A 15,590-nucleotide genomic window follows, 5' to 3' on the forward strand; every position below is an offset into this window, starting at 1 on the left:
GCAGCCAATCTCAGTTCACAGTTCAGCCTCTCCAGACACCCAGTATGGGTGGTGGCCATCTTTGGATTGCTTGGAGTTCATGTCAGGTTGCCCAGAGCATGGCTTGCGGCAGGGCCCCTCTCAAGATGCTCCAGGTCTGGCATACCCAGTGACTAGCTTCAGACTGAGCTGGAGCACAACCTGGGGCCACAGCCAAAGACAACACACTCAAAAGGCATACTGGGCAGACATCAGAGAAAGAACTCTGTTAAAGCAAATCCTGCTCTGTAGGGTCAGCCCCTGCACAACAGCTCCTCCATTATAGTCAGTGGTCAGTCCTCACAACAAATCAGCCTGAGGGTGAATCCTTCTCACTGACATGCAAACAGCAACCAAGGCTCAACTACAACCCATACAAGGGACACACCTGGAGCACCCGGCTCAGGTGACCAGTGAGATTGTGCCACTGGGCCCCACAGGACACCAACTACATAAGGTCTCTCTACTAATACCAGGAGACACAGTAGCCCCACTATTATTAGAAACAACATAGGGAGGCAGCAAAAATGGAGAGAAAAAGAAACATGTCCCAAGTGACAGAACAGAACAAAGCTCCAGAAAAAGAACTAAACAAAATGTAGACAGGCAATCTACCAGATACAAAATTCAAAACAGTAGCTATAAGGATGCTCACTGAACTTTGAGAAAGAGTAGCTGAACTCACTGAGAACTTTAACAAAGAGATAGAAAACATAAAAATAGAGATAGGAAACATAAAAAAGAGCCAGAAGAATACAATAACTGAAATGTGGAATATCTTAGAATCGATAGTAGATTAAATGAAGCAGAGGATCGAGTCTGTGATTTAGAAGATAATGTAACAAAAAAATACCCTATTAGAACAGCAACAAGAAAATACAAACCAAAAAAAAAAAAAAATGAGGATAGTTTAAGAAGCCTCTAGGACAATATCAAGTGTACCAACATTACATCATAGGGGTACCAGAAGGAGGAGGGAGAGAGCAAGAAATTGAAAGTCTATTTGAAGAAATAATGAAAGCTCCCCTAACCTGGAAAAGAAAATAGACATACAAACCTAGGAAGCACAGAGAGTCCCAAACAAGATGAACCCAAAAGACACATACCAAGACACATTATAATTAAAATGCCAAAGGTTAAAGACAAAGAAAGAATCTTAAAAGCAGCAAGAGAAAAACAATTAGATACCTAAAAGGGAGCTCCTATAAAACTGTCAACTGATTTCTCAACAGAAATGTTGCAGGCCAAAAGAATTGGGATAAAATGTCAAAGTGATGAAAAGCAAGGACCCATGACCAAGATTACCCAGCAAGGTTATCATTTAGAATAAAAGGACAGATAAAGAGCTTCCCAGACAAGAAAAAGCTAAAAGAGTTCATCACAACCAAACCAATATTACAAGGAATGTTAAAGGAACTTCTTTAAGAAGAAGAAAAAAACAAAAATTTGAATAATAAAATGGCAATAGCTACATATCTAGCTACAATTAATTTAAATGTAAATGGACTAAATGCTTCAATCAAAAGACATGGGTGGCTGAATAGACAAGAAAACAAAACTCTTACATATATGCCTATAGCAGACTCACTTCAGATCGAAAGACACACACAGAAATTAAAGAGTTAGAAAAAGATACTTTATGAAAATGGAAACAAACAAACAAACAAAAAAATCTGGAGTAGCAATACTTATACCAAACAAAATCGATTTTAAAAACAAAGACTATAACAAGAGACAAGAACCTAGTTATCCCACTTTTGAGTATTATCTGAAGAAACCCAAAACATTACTTCAAAGGGACATGTGAATCATATGTTTATTGCAGCATTATTTACAATAGCCAAGATATGGAGGCATCTGGTTGTCCATCAGTGGAAGAATGGATAAAGAACAGGTGGAACATATATACCATGGAATACTGTTCATCATAAAAAACAACAAAATCCTGCCATCTGCAACAACATGGATGTACCTAGAGGATATTGTGCTGAGAGGAGTAAGTCAGAGAAACAAATGCCATATGATTTCACTTACATATGGAATCTAAATAATAAAATAAACAAAACCGAAACAAATTCATAGATACAGAGAACCTTTTGATGGTTGCCAGATGGGAGGGGGTGAAAAAGAGGAAGGGATTAAGAAGTACAAACTGGAGTTACAAAATACTCGTGGAGATATAAAGTATAGCGTAAGGAAAATATTCAATAATGTAATAACTATGATGGTGTCAGATGGGTACTAGATTTATCAGCATGATCATTTTGTAAGTTATATAAATATTGAATTACTGTATTGTATAGCTGAAGGTAATATAATATCTTGTGCCAACTGTAATTGAAAAATGTTTTCATTATTTAAAAATGAAAGTGGCATACGAAAAGTGGTGTTTGGGAAATACTCATATAGTTTTAACCCATGTAGCTTACGTGTCAGCAGATAGGTATTTTAGAGCCTGAGAACAGAAAGTATCCCAATAAAATGCTCTTATTTTTTAACTTTCGAAAGCAGTGTATTTTTTTGTCCTGTCAATATAGGTAGGCTATTTCCTGTTCAAACTAATCTGCCATCTCTAGTAACAACCAAAAAGTATAGTTTCACATTTTATGAATGGATGAATTAGACTTAAGTGTATGCACTTGTGAATAAACTAAGAATGTGAATAGGGTTTTTTGTTTGTTTGTTTGTTTGTTTGTTTTTGACAATTTGAGATTTTCTTGGCCGGTAGAGAGTTGTTGATTTTTTTTTAATTCTCATTAAATAAAATTTGATATAATTGATTTTTAGGGAGTGTGTATAGTTCTATGAATTTTAACACGTGTAAATTTGTGTAACCACCACAACAATCAGGTTATAGAATTTTTCTATCGCTCTAGAAATCTCACTTTAAATTTTTATTATCCTAAAGCACATAACTGTTTTTTATAGTGGGGATACAGTGTCCCATCATCTTTCTTTAACTTGTAGGGAAAAATAGGCTACTTTACTGTTTGATAGTTCTGTTTTCCACCCTCTTTTCTAATGTATTTAAATTCTTCTAATTGCTAATTTTACACTTTGTTGGCGTGTACTTCCAGTCAGGGATAGTCTTTTTTTCTCCTCTCAACTAAATATCATCAACTAATCCAATCCTAAACTCTAACCTTAAGAGATTTCCTAGACAATGGTGTCAGTGTATCTATCCTTGTTCATGTTACATCTGTTTATAAGTAACGCTTTGTTTATCATCCACATTGTTTTTTGAACTGCCAGTTGTCTGATGTTAATGCTAGAGATTATTATCTGGAGTACACAAGTGAATCACTTCTGTGTTTCTTTTTATAGATTCTGCAAATAGTGTTTTTTTTCTTTTTCCAAGTATTTCTATGGGTTTGTGCCATACTTTTTCTATGGTCAAATACTTTCATCACTATAGTGTATGCAAACCAAAGAGGAAAGTCACAAGTTATAGGTCAAAACTACTTTTTTAAACAAAGGTTGCATAGTAACCAATCTGTTATGAGCATTTGAGTGTACAATTGTGACAGGCATTTCCAGTAGAACAAATTTTAATCTATGGTACATGAAAAGTAACAAATTATTTTAAAATAAAGACAAACACTTCTATTGTATGATATGAACCTATCATTTATGACTGTCATAAATCAAAAATTAAGAAACTTAAATATATCTGTAACAATTGTCATACAGGTCATTTTAGATTATGGTAACTACTATTACCTTATATAGAAAAAACAAGTTAATTTTAACCTTCACCTTTGGATCTTAATTTTTGTTTGTTTGTTTTAGGATTCTTCTAAGGTTTTTCAAGTCTCCTTATATAGATATATGATTTCTTAGGTTATTGGGTTCTCCAATGATTTGTGTTATGATTTCAAAACAGTTTGTTTTATTTTGTTTTTAATTCCTGGAAATGAGTAGATTGATATTGAATCAGATTCTTTATTATTCTTGTTTAGGAATGAAAAGTTATAACCTTAAGGAATAATACAGCTACTTTTACTTGTTCACACTATTGTCTATCTTTTGAAGCTATAAATTGACTATTTTATTATTTGTTCTTTAGATGGATCCTGTGCAAAAAGCAGTAATTAACCACACATTTGGAGTGTCGATTCCCCCAAAGAAGAAACAAGTTATTTCTTGTAATGTCTGTCAGCTTCGCTTTAACTCAGATGTGAGTATCATCTTTTCATTGCTCTCTTTAGTCTGTCAAGCTGAAAGCCTGATTGTTCTGAATATGTACATCTCTTCATATTTATACACTCTTCAGTGGCCCTTTCTTTTGGTGGTCTACTTATTGTGCCAGATTTTCAAGGGATTTGGATTCAACACTAGAAACTTGAGCAATAGACTGGATAATATCAAAATCAAGGTTTTGTCTATACAATCAATCTCACCTAAACCATTTTACACTTAATCCCATCTACTATATTTGCTTTTGAAAAACACTTAACTAGCAGAAAATATTTTTTAAAGTTTAAAATGCAATGAAAGTATGAAAGAAACTAAAGTGCGATGAATGTTGAAGAAAACTTTTGTTATTACCCTTGGTAACAAGTGTCACATTTCACGCGTGTGTGCAAAATCATATTAAATACCTGAGAGAATAATTTACTATACAATTTATATTTTCCCAGGACATGGAAATACAGGGGAAGGTTTGTAAATTACTTCATCTGGTAAGCCTAATCATCCTGCTAAAAATGATAACAAGAAGAGAGTACGAATTAATCTTTTATGAAAGTAGATTTTAAAATGTAGAAATAAAATAGCATAGAATCAAAATAAATAATTTTAGAATCTTTATAATACCCAATTACCAAGTAAAGCCAATGACCACTGCAAATCTGAATCGGGAGGCTACATATTAAATGTGATATTTCCTGAGTTATTCCACCCCAGAAATCATTTTGCAAAGAGTATGTTATAGGATTCATATTTATTGGAAATAGTAAAGTATTAAATACTTTTGTTTGCATATACCATTAAATGATATTTGAATAATTCTATGTAGGAAACCTAATAAAAATTATAGTCATTGAAAAAGAGGAGATATGTTTATTGTGATTTATAGAAGTATATTTAATGCAATTTCAATTAAAATTCCAATGAATTTTTCGGTACCTGGTAAAATTCTCAACTCCTTATTCAAGAATTAAAATGTTCCCAAATAAACTGGAAAATATATAGTATTAATTCATTCAAAGTCTCAATTGTATTAAGATGTTTATTCTCCCTAGATTGCTCTACAGACCCAGCATGATCCTAATCAAAATCTTTTTGTAGACTTTTTCTGTAGAAAATTCTAAGCTATTTCTTAAATGTATATAGAAAAGAAAAGCCCTGGAATAGCCCATACTATTTTTAAGAAAAAACAAATTGTGAGGACTTACACATCTTGATTTCAATACTTACTTACTAAAAAACCTACAGTAACCAAAACTGTAATATTGGTGAAAGAATAATAGAAATAATGATCAATGAAACAGAGTCCAGAAATAGACCTATATCTATATGTTCAGTTGATTTTCGACAAAGTTGCATAAGTAATTAAATGGAGAAAAGCTAATCTTTGCCACAAATAGTGCAATTGGATATCCATTTGTAAATTTAAAAAAAAAAAACACCTTAACTACTGCCTTACATACAATGCAAAAATTAATTCAAATGAATCATATAAAATAGCTATAAACTTAAAACTATATAACTTCTAGAAGAAAACAGGAGAAAATCCATATAACCTTGAGATAGGCAAAGATTTCTGAAACAAAAAGTATGAACTATAAAAATATTGATATGTTGGATTTCATCAAAATTAAAAACTTCTCTTCAAATGATAATGTTACACCGTTGAGAAAATGAAAAGAAAAGCTACAGACTGGGAGAAAATATTTATAAAACATAATACTTGTACAAAATATTTAAATAACTTATAATTCAACAATAAATAATAAATGGGCAAAATAAGCAAGCACTTTAGCAAAGAGGAAATATGAATGATAAATAAGCTTGTAAAATAATGCTCAACATCATTGGCCATTAAGGAAATACAAACCACAATCAGATAACACTGTACCTGTTAAAATGATGAAAATTAAGCAAATTGATAATATAAGTGACAAAGATAAGGAGCAACTAGAACTCTCATTAATTGTTGGTGAAAATACAAAATGGTATAGGTACTTTGGAAAACAGTTTGGTAGTTATTTAAAAAAATGTTTACAATGTTATAGATACATTTCCCATTCAACTCAGCAATCCTACTTTTAGGTATTTATCCATTATAAATGAAAAAAAATGTGATCATACATTTGTGCTTTTTTTTATAGTAGTATTATTCGTAATTATCCTAAACTGGAATTAACCCAAATGTCTATCGACTGATGAATGGATAAACAAATTTTGGTATAGTCATACAATGGAGCACTACTCAGCAATAAAAAAAAAAAAAAAGAAAGAAATACTGTGGTACATCCTACAACATGGATGAATCTTAAAGGCAGCATGCTAAATAAAATAAGTTGGACATAAAGGCTATATACTACTGTGTGATTGCACTTATATAACTTGATGCAAAAGATAATACTATAGGGACAGAAATCAGATCAGTAGTTAGCAAGGACTGAAAGTGGGGTTAGGGATTTGACTAATAAAAGGGCATGCAAGATTACTTTTTCAGATGATGGAAGTATTCTATGTCTCCATTGTTGTGGTGGTTACATAGCAGTTTTTATTTTTCAAAACTCATAGATCTCAATACCTAAAAAAGAATTTTACTGTATGTAAAGTGTAACTCAGTAAACCTGACTAGAAACAGTCAACAGACAGAAGCCATGAAATATTTTGAAAGTAGAAGATTGATTAATGATAGAGACGTAACTATTAGATATATTAAACTACAGTATTACCACTAGATTTAAGGTATAATAGTTAAAGGATTTTTGCAAGAATGTAAATACTAAAATAGATTCAAGTGTATTTAACAACTTTACCTAATTATTACCAAAATTTCTACAGTCACATAGGGAAATATATCTTTATGAATATAAAATAAAAATGTTCACTACTTAACCACTTATAAAATGAATGCCCACCTGAAGATATTCTCCATATTTAATTCTAGGATTCACACTGTAGCAATACTGGATGTTGAAAACATCTCATAATACAGTGCAAATAGATTGCAAAGTGAAACTGCAAAAGCCTTGCAGAAGATGCAGACTTTCATGAAGTCTATGAATGTCATGTTAGAGAACTGCTTGATATAAGCCAAATGGGAGGATATGTCTATTAGATGAGTTAATTTAAGAAAAGTAACAAGATGGTGATACGTAGGCTCTCCAAAACAAAGGTTTTGGCTATCAAGTGAATAATAGGGTTTTAGGGACAATTATAAATCTTTTGCATTAAAAATATAATAATGTATATTTACATGGTTCAAAATGCAAATTAATTTTCAAAAATATATTGAAAAATCTTTTTCCATCCCATTCCCCATCCTCCCACTCTTCATGCTATTCTTGTCTGTCTGTAACCACTTTAATATTTCTTGTATATCTTTTCTGTTTTTTATGCAAATATAACCAACTATGAATATATATTCTTATTTCCTCCCTTTTCTACATAAAAGATAGTGTACTTTTTACACTTTTTTGCCTTACATTTTTAACATAATAATAATATATCCTTGAGAATTTTCTCTATCAAAACATAGTTTCCTGGTTTTTTTTACAGATGTGCTAAACAAACATGTTTACATCTCTGAAGCCTAATATCTGGAACCTTTTACTAAATTACCTTATATGGCAGAGGGGAATTAAAGTAATAAATGGAGTTAAGGGTACCAATAGCTGACCTTGAAATATTTTATCCTGGATTATCTTGTGGGCCCAAGGGCCCTTAAAAGTAGGAAAGGGAGGCAAAGGGATGGTTTGAATGATGTGCTGTAAGAGTAACTCAACTGGACATTGTTTGCTTTGAAGGTAAAGGAAGGAGCCACAAGCCAGGGAATTATCAAGTGTATGGTAATTTGCTATAGCAGCAATAGAAGACTGATACAATAGTCGAAGTATGGATGTTCCATAGTTTATTGAACTAGTCCCTTATTGGTGGACACTCAGGTTGTTTCTGATCTTTTGGAATTATATAAGTTTTCATAGTCAACAAAAGACAATTAGGGTACAAATTCAGGTCTCTTGCCTCTAAATCCACAGCTCTCCCTATTATATTATGTTGCCTGACATAATAACTTTACTCATTTCCTAGCATTTATTGAGCTTTTAACATGTACTGCACCTAGTACAGCACTAGGCTCCAGAGACCAGCAGCAACTTTTACTAGCAAACAGTATGAATGAGAACATCTAAGGATTAACTTATTAGATCATCTCAGAACCTGTTCCAGGTCTTCTGCTCTCTACACTTATTATTCCATACATAGAGAGGCCACACGGTATAGAACACTGGATTAAGCCTCCTTGAACATGATTTAAATCCTAATTCTGAACTTGATAAATCACTTAACCACTGTGGGCCTCAGTTTCCTCTTCTACGATATAACTTAAAATGGACTACATGATCTTTAGGAGGACCATTCCAGTTCTCCGATTAAAAAGCATTTCCATGGCATTTCTGTTAGAAGAACAAGGAATAATAAACACCTCCATCTAATGGGCAGAACAGCCGACACCAGGAAAGAATGACTTGTAGTTCTGTTTTTAGTTCGTGTCCCGGTTTGCCTGGGAGTGGTGTGCTAGTCTTTCTTCTACACCCCAGAATTGCTCTGGAAGTAGGCGCACCTTTGACTTGAGCTTCACTCCATGTCAGTGATTTTCTTTGTATTTACTAACAGGGACATGGACAAAAGTACACATGTGAGCATGCAATCGCCAGCTTCCTTGTCACCACTCAAAAGCTCTGTTTATAATGGAGAAAAAAATTAAATTTCTGAGTCATACTTAGACTCTGGGCAGTAAAGCCACATAGTCTGGATGGCAAATTCACAAGTGTGACATATGCATGTTCTCTGTGTTTAGTAATGGTGCTATAATCTGCATAACTGAGCTCTGAAACTGAGCATTTTTTTATTTGGAGGAGAGTTTATTATTTTATAATTACCCTATTTACATTTTAATGTAGGAATTAAGAAGATGCTCATCTTTATTTTCTTTAATAACGTTTCTAAATCAGCCTGAGACTGAATTGTCTTCACTCTTCAGTGTAGGAAATATGGTTATTGAAAAATCTGGAATGCAGATTTGCACAGTAAACAGATTGCATTCTGCAGTTCCCCATTACCCATATAAAATCTACCAGGGCAAGCTTCGGGCATCAAAATTCAATGTGACCTAGTTTAAGTGTCCCATAGTAGCCCACTTTGTCCAGTTTTTATCATCTCAGTAGAACTCCACTGTTGGAAAGCAAAAGGCTACAGCTTTATTTACACAATACAGCGTTATGCAAATGAGCAAGCATTAATCACAAACATTTCCCAAATGAACCTTTACAAATTAACACCATTAACTTTGCCAGGCAGCAGGCATTGCAGTCCAGGAATAATATGTCTTTCCAACTGAGTCCCAGACCTTTGCACAAATGTGTCCAGCACCCAAATTTCTAGTTTGTTCTTGGCCACCTTTTATTTATTTATTTTCTAATGTGGTTTCATCTGAACACTGAATGAGGTTGTCCTAAGCCTGAACACCCTTTTCTTCTTCAGTGAATGAGTGTACTGGAAGTGTAGCTTAGTCATAAATCGATAAGCTTACATCTGAATCTTTACCCGTTAGCTGGGAAATACGTTTCTAGAGTTAAGCCTTTCCAGGGAAACAGGTCTCCTACACTCTTCTGTACTTGGTTTTAAATAAGACTCTCAAAATTATTGGGCTTTGGGTTTTCATACAGAAATACTGGAAATTAGCACTAACATAAGCTTTTAAAATATTTTTGAGGCTAATGTTTCTCTTTTTGATTAAAGCTTTAAAGTTGTTAGATCACAAACACTTTCAATTCCTTGGAGAATAGTAGCAGAAGGTGAAAGGAAACTGATCCTTAAGCAGATTCTTATACAAAATCAGGGCAATTTGATTCTCTTAAATGTCTAAAAACTGAGATGATCTTTTATTATTATTATTGTTGAAAAATGCAGTTAATCATAAATTTCCTTAATATATGACTGGCTCCTTTATGCTTCATAAGCAAACTGAAACGATAGCATAATGATCTTTTAAATCAAGTTTTATACACTCTAATTCAGGAATTAACCCTGAAATTTTGATACTCAGCATTAATACCACAATTGATTAAGCGTAAGATTCAGTGCCCCTAACTGCTGACCTTACAGGCTTAATCAGTATTACCTTCGTAGTAGCATTATAAACTTCAAATCACTTATAGTTTACATTTTTAAATTTTATCTTACTTTGTGTTTCCTCTAGGTTTTTAATTGTGTTGTGTTATTCTCTGTCTTTGCCTTGGTTTTTGGTTATCTAATATCTCTGTCATTTTAGCTCACTGTTATTTTTGCTCTATATTCTGTTTCTCATGTCTCAAGACATAAGGAGATGACCTCATACCATTTCATTGATTTATGTTTGATTGATTAAGTACACATGGACAAGAAACTAAGGATTGACTTAGGAGATAAAATGACATGGGGGCCAACCATTTGTGTGGACATTTCTGTAGGTGACCAGACTCTCTTATTCTTTACTATAAATCTCTCTGAAACTTCAGAAAGTGCAGTCGCTCAATAATCACTTCCAATTCCCATATGACCACATTGTGTGTAACTGATACATCTGCAGCGCCGCTTCCCTCTGCATTTTGCATCTTTGTCATCTTAGCAGTTTTCGTTTGGATAAGGTTATTTAAGTATGCCCTCCTGGGTGTCTCTCTCTTTCAGTCTTATGTCTACTTTCTGATTTCTTTAAGCAGTTTATGTAATACAGTACAAATTCTCTGTCTTTCATAAACAAACTGCCCCCATCCACCATCTGCCACTTTAAGAGTCTTCTGCTAGAAGCCCTGGCACTATTAGGGAGAAAGCCACAAATTTGGGTCCCACACAAATGTCCTTTTCATTTGCTCTTGGCTGACCCTCCATTTCTTTTGGCCGCAGAGCTTAACTCCACCTCTCCAGCAGCTGCCATGAGGCAGCGAGTCCCTGCAGCAGCTGTGGTTTCTTCCCAAGGAAGTCAGAGCGTCTGCGGGAAACAGGGACCATTAGACACCTCATTTAAAGATGTCCCTTGCAGCAAAGCAAGAGAGGCACTCAGCTACAAGGGCACTTGCTTGCATTTTCTAAAGGATCAGCTTTTTATTTGTCACCATATGACATTCTTCTAGGGGATTCTGCATTTTGTACTGACTGCCTAGTGCTTACTTTTAACATTAGAAATTCTATCCGTGAGTTGTCAGTGCTTCTCTCTCTCTGTCAAAACATATTCTTTCTACTAAACCATCATATTGTTCCTTCCTTTATTTTCTACTCTATCTCCTCTTCTCTTTTAGCTTTTGCTTGGACATTCATAGTGTTTTTATTAAAATTTTTTAGGTTAATAACTGAATTAATTGCTTTGAATTTAGAGGCTCTTCCCTTGGGGATAAAAAACATATTGAACATATTATTTGAAACGCTAACCAACATACTGTTTTTAAAAAATCAGTTTAGGGGGTGGCTCCATAGTGTAGTGGTTAGCACCTCTGCTTTACACACAAAAGGTCCTGGGTTTGCATGTGGAGCCACAAGCTTGTGGGAGGGGACTCCCCACCTTCAGACATCCAGCTCTTAAGGGAAAACAGCAACATGGATAGGTCAGGGGTGGAAGTGGATGGGGGGGGGTAGTATTAAACAGCGGGGAAACAAATGAGTTTATCCTCTATTTCCTGAATTTTCAGACATTGCATTTGATAACTGATATGTCAAGGAAAGCTTTGAACATTTATTTGCAATATTCGACTCTTTCCACATCGCCGCCGTCAGATATATCTACACATGTTAATTCTACAGATTAACTGTTTTCTCCTTTCACACATTCATTAACTGTTTTCGCCCATCACCCATAAACAACTGTTCAATTTCCCTTCCAGCCCTTGAGATAGCAGCTTCTTTAATAGCAGCAGCTCTATTAATTTATAATATATTTATATTTATATACTCATATATAAATTACATATAAACAATTATATATAAATATGTGTGTATGTGTGTACATATATATAATTTGCTTTTTTATTTTTAAAAAAAAAAAAAGAATTGGTGCTGATAAAACATGAGAGGCAGAGTTGTAAGCATACTGGTGCCTCACCGACCAGGTTTCACCTATGCTAATAGTGGCCTCTGCTTTCAAAACTCGATAAGCCATGAAAATTTGTCCTCAACGAAAAGTGAATTTATGATTAAGGGGATTTGGAGAAAACTACAGTTAGATTGAATTCTGCAAGCGATGATTAAATAAAGAGATACCCCAGTGATAATCTCATTGGTGGTAGGGAACTCAAAAGCTAGTTGTAAAGTTTATATCTGCTATTAAGAAGTACAAATTATTAGGTAAATGGATAATTCTGAAAGTTTGAAAAAACCAACTGATTCTGTTAAGAAAAAAGATACTGAAGATAGAAGGAATCAATAGCATCAAATGGAAATCTAGAAAATAATAGTCTGCTTTTGTCAAACATTTTACATTTTTCCCATGAATAAAACTATTTATATTGATTCGTAGGTTTGGAGGATAGTGAAGCAGATAGGAGGTAATTAAAAGCATAAATCTCAGAAGCTTGGGAAGGTAATTCTCTACTTTGCAGACAGAGCTGACAAAATGATGAACATTTTTTGCTTCAATATGACAGAAATATAGCATAGTTATAGAGAGAAGGAACATACCGTGCTAAAAGTTTTAGTCAATAGCTGCTGTTTAACAAAGACTTAACAAAGTTTAGTCACCTTTTTTGAAGCATATATTAGTTAATTATATTTTTTAAAAAAATCTTTCCTATAAAGTAGTGCTTTAATATTACAAAAAATGTCATAGTCTTTCTCAGCACTACATTATTTAAAATGGATATCTGGATAATTTAGGACCGATTTTTCAATTCATCAGTGAAAGAAAGAGAAGACTAGGATAAAAGTGAAGTTTTTTAAAAAGTGAGCATTACAACTTATAAAAACCCAACAGATTCTATATTTAACTAATAAGGAAATTAGGCAGCATGCTTAATTCAATATTTCTCTGGCTTTTCTTTAAAAACATAGATGCCTCACATGACACGTTACTTTAGCTATTTTTTAAGTATTTAATATTTAAAATTAGGATGATCGGCCTAATGTGATTTTGTGAAGGACAGTAAATATGAATGCTACAAGGAAAGTACTTCAGGTGTCCATCCCCATATACCAGAATATGTTCTCAACAGAAAACCATTAATTATGTATGACTCACTATCAACACAACAAGCTTTGGTACATTTCCACTGCTTTGTTGATCAAATATTAATAATACCTTTAAAAAATTACTATGGGTCTTTTTTATTTTCCTCTGTAAAATTCCTGTGTTAGTAACTCATGTAGAGGAAAGTATGAGATTCCTGAAAGAATTTTCAAGTCATTTTGTTGGTGATTTTGTCATCTATAAGTTGTCTCACCACCTGGGAGTTAAGGGAAGTCTGCTGAAGGCATGTGTCTCTTCCTTCTTTGCTTGGTATGGATTGCTTTAGTTAAGATTGCTTGTGGAATCCTTAACAATAAGATACTGTGTCACTCGATTTTTGTAGTTTGGAATTCTTCAGCTAAACATTTATTCAACATATATTTAGAAATCAGGTAGAATTTCTAGGCTGAACACCTGTAGGTTTCCTAAGTGATTATTTGCTGGTTTAAAGTTTATATTTAGGTTTTATTAAGAACATGTTTGGTTTCCTGTAGCTGATCTTTTTTTTCTGTATGCTTGAGTGCACCATTGACTATAATTTTCAAAAGATTTATAAGAGAAAAGGTATTACTTATGTAAGACAAAAGCAAAAGCAAACCCCCTTCCCCCCAAAAAAGTTGTGTAAAACAAAAAGTCTATTTCATTGCTCCCAAGCAAGTAGCTAATTCAATGCAGTTTAGAGCATCCTGCAAAAGAGGTAGCTTTTAGCTACTTTCATCTCTAAAGCAGCTCTTTGAATAAAGTGACAGCCTTGGCCATGGAGGCCAGAGAACTTTAGGTATGGTGGATCAGCATAAAGAGCAGTTTTTTGGGGAAACCTGACTGGCCATAAGAAACTTTATGACACATGGTTGTAGCTGAGGGGCTGAGGATAGCATACGAGGAAATATTACTTTGACCAATTTCTACAATTTCAAATTACAGAGACTTGGTGGGAATATAGTATTTCTTGTTTATGTGAGTTCTTCAAGGAGAGTAAAGAAGCAGTGAACTTAATCAGAGGACAAGGGAAGAGTATCAAAATAGTTTTTACCAAGAAAAGAAGATTCAAGAAATACAAAACAAGTTCCCTACCCTCATAGCCCTGATTATCTATCTTGGGAAATAAAAGTAATACACTTAGAAACACTGCTGAACTATATATTGTTAACTACAGGGTAATATAAATTTAGGAAACAGGACAGCACACAAGCTAGAAGAATCACAAGCAGAGAGCTAGCATTTGATGGATGCCTGTTCTTCTACCAGCTTATATACTAAATACTCTTCACACATGCTATCTCTGTATTTTCGAAGGTTCATGGAAGTGGTAAACACTGAGTGAGGCTTGAGAGATGATTAGTTTTGAGGGAGAGAGAATTGAAGAATTATAAAATACTAGAGCTAAAGATAGGACTTCTTAAAGGATGCTGTCCATGGGTAGGCTATAGTGGGGGGAGGGGAATTCATGAACCCCCTATAATTATGCAAAATTTTGCTTGTGTGCATACCTGAAACCATGACCACTTAAGATGATGATAAAAATGATTGAATCTTCCCTTCTCATAGAGTGAATGTTCCACAGCCTCTACTGGTAACATTGTGTCAGGATTTAGTCATTTTTAGTAACTAGTATTTCATCTTACCTAAATCTTAAAAAGTGAAAGGAAAGAAAGAGGAGAGGAGAGGAGACGATATGAGAAGAGAAACTTTCTACTTTTTTTTCTCACTTTAGTTCTGTCTTCTAGGGTACACGGAAAGCAAATTTTATATTCACCACTCAGCAAACAGATCTGATGAACAAGAACTCCCAAGAATACATCACTTTGTTAAGGTTCAGATTTCAGAGGGCTATGAATATAATTTTTCTCTTTACGGTGATTGTTTAGAACTTAGATCAACATTTTTTTTTTCAGGGAGAAGTATTTTATTACTAACTTTAGAATTGCCAGATTGTAGTGATAGTGAAAATCAGATTGATTTTGTCAATTTTATTATTGTTTTTAAATTATCTGTAGATAGTGTAATCTCTTATTTCCTGAATGTAGACGGCCTCACCTTCAGTATACCACCGATGTTTGTTAATGGAATTCTAGCTTTGCTTTTTAAAATTTTACTATTTTTCAATTACAGTTAGCATTAAATATTTTATTAGTTTCATGTG

General features: G+C 33.7%; 1 protein-coding gene across 10 annotated transcripts in view; it reads left to right on the forward strand.

Annotated features, from left to right (window-relative positions):
- The window catches only part of ZNF385B (zinc finger protein 385B), a 351,566-nt gene that overhangs the window by 303,185 nt on the left and 32,791 nt on the right, over positions 1-15,590 (forward strand). For all 10 annotated transcript variants that reach the window (XM_036238023.1, XM_036238024.1, XM_036238021.1 and 7 more), the window contains one exon: positions 4,085-4,195. In XM_036238023.1, the coding sequence (XP_036093916.1) occupies positions 4,085-4,195 (111 nt within the window). The remainder of the gene's footprint in view (positions 1-4,084; positions 4,196-15,590) is intronic.

Source organism: Rousettus aegyptiacus, unplaced genomic scaffold (assembly GCF_014176215.1).
Source record: "Rousettus aegyptiacus isolate mRouAeg1 unplaced genomic scaffold, mRouAeg1.p scaffold_m13_p_2, whole genome shotgun sequence".
Lineage (NCBI taxonomy): Eukaryota > Metazoa > Chordata > Mammalia > Chiroptera > Pteropodidae > Rousettus > Rousettus aegyptiacus.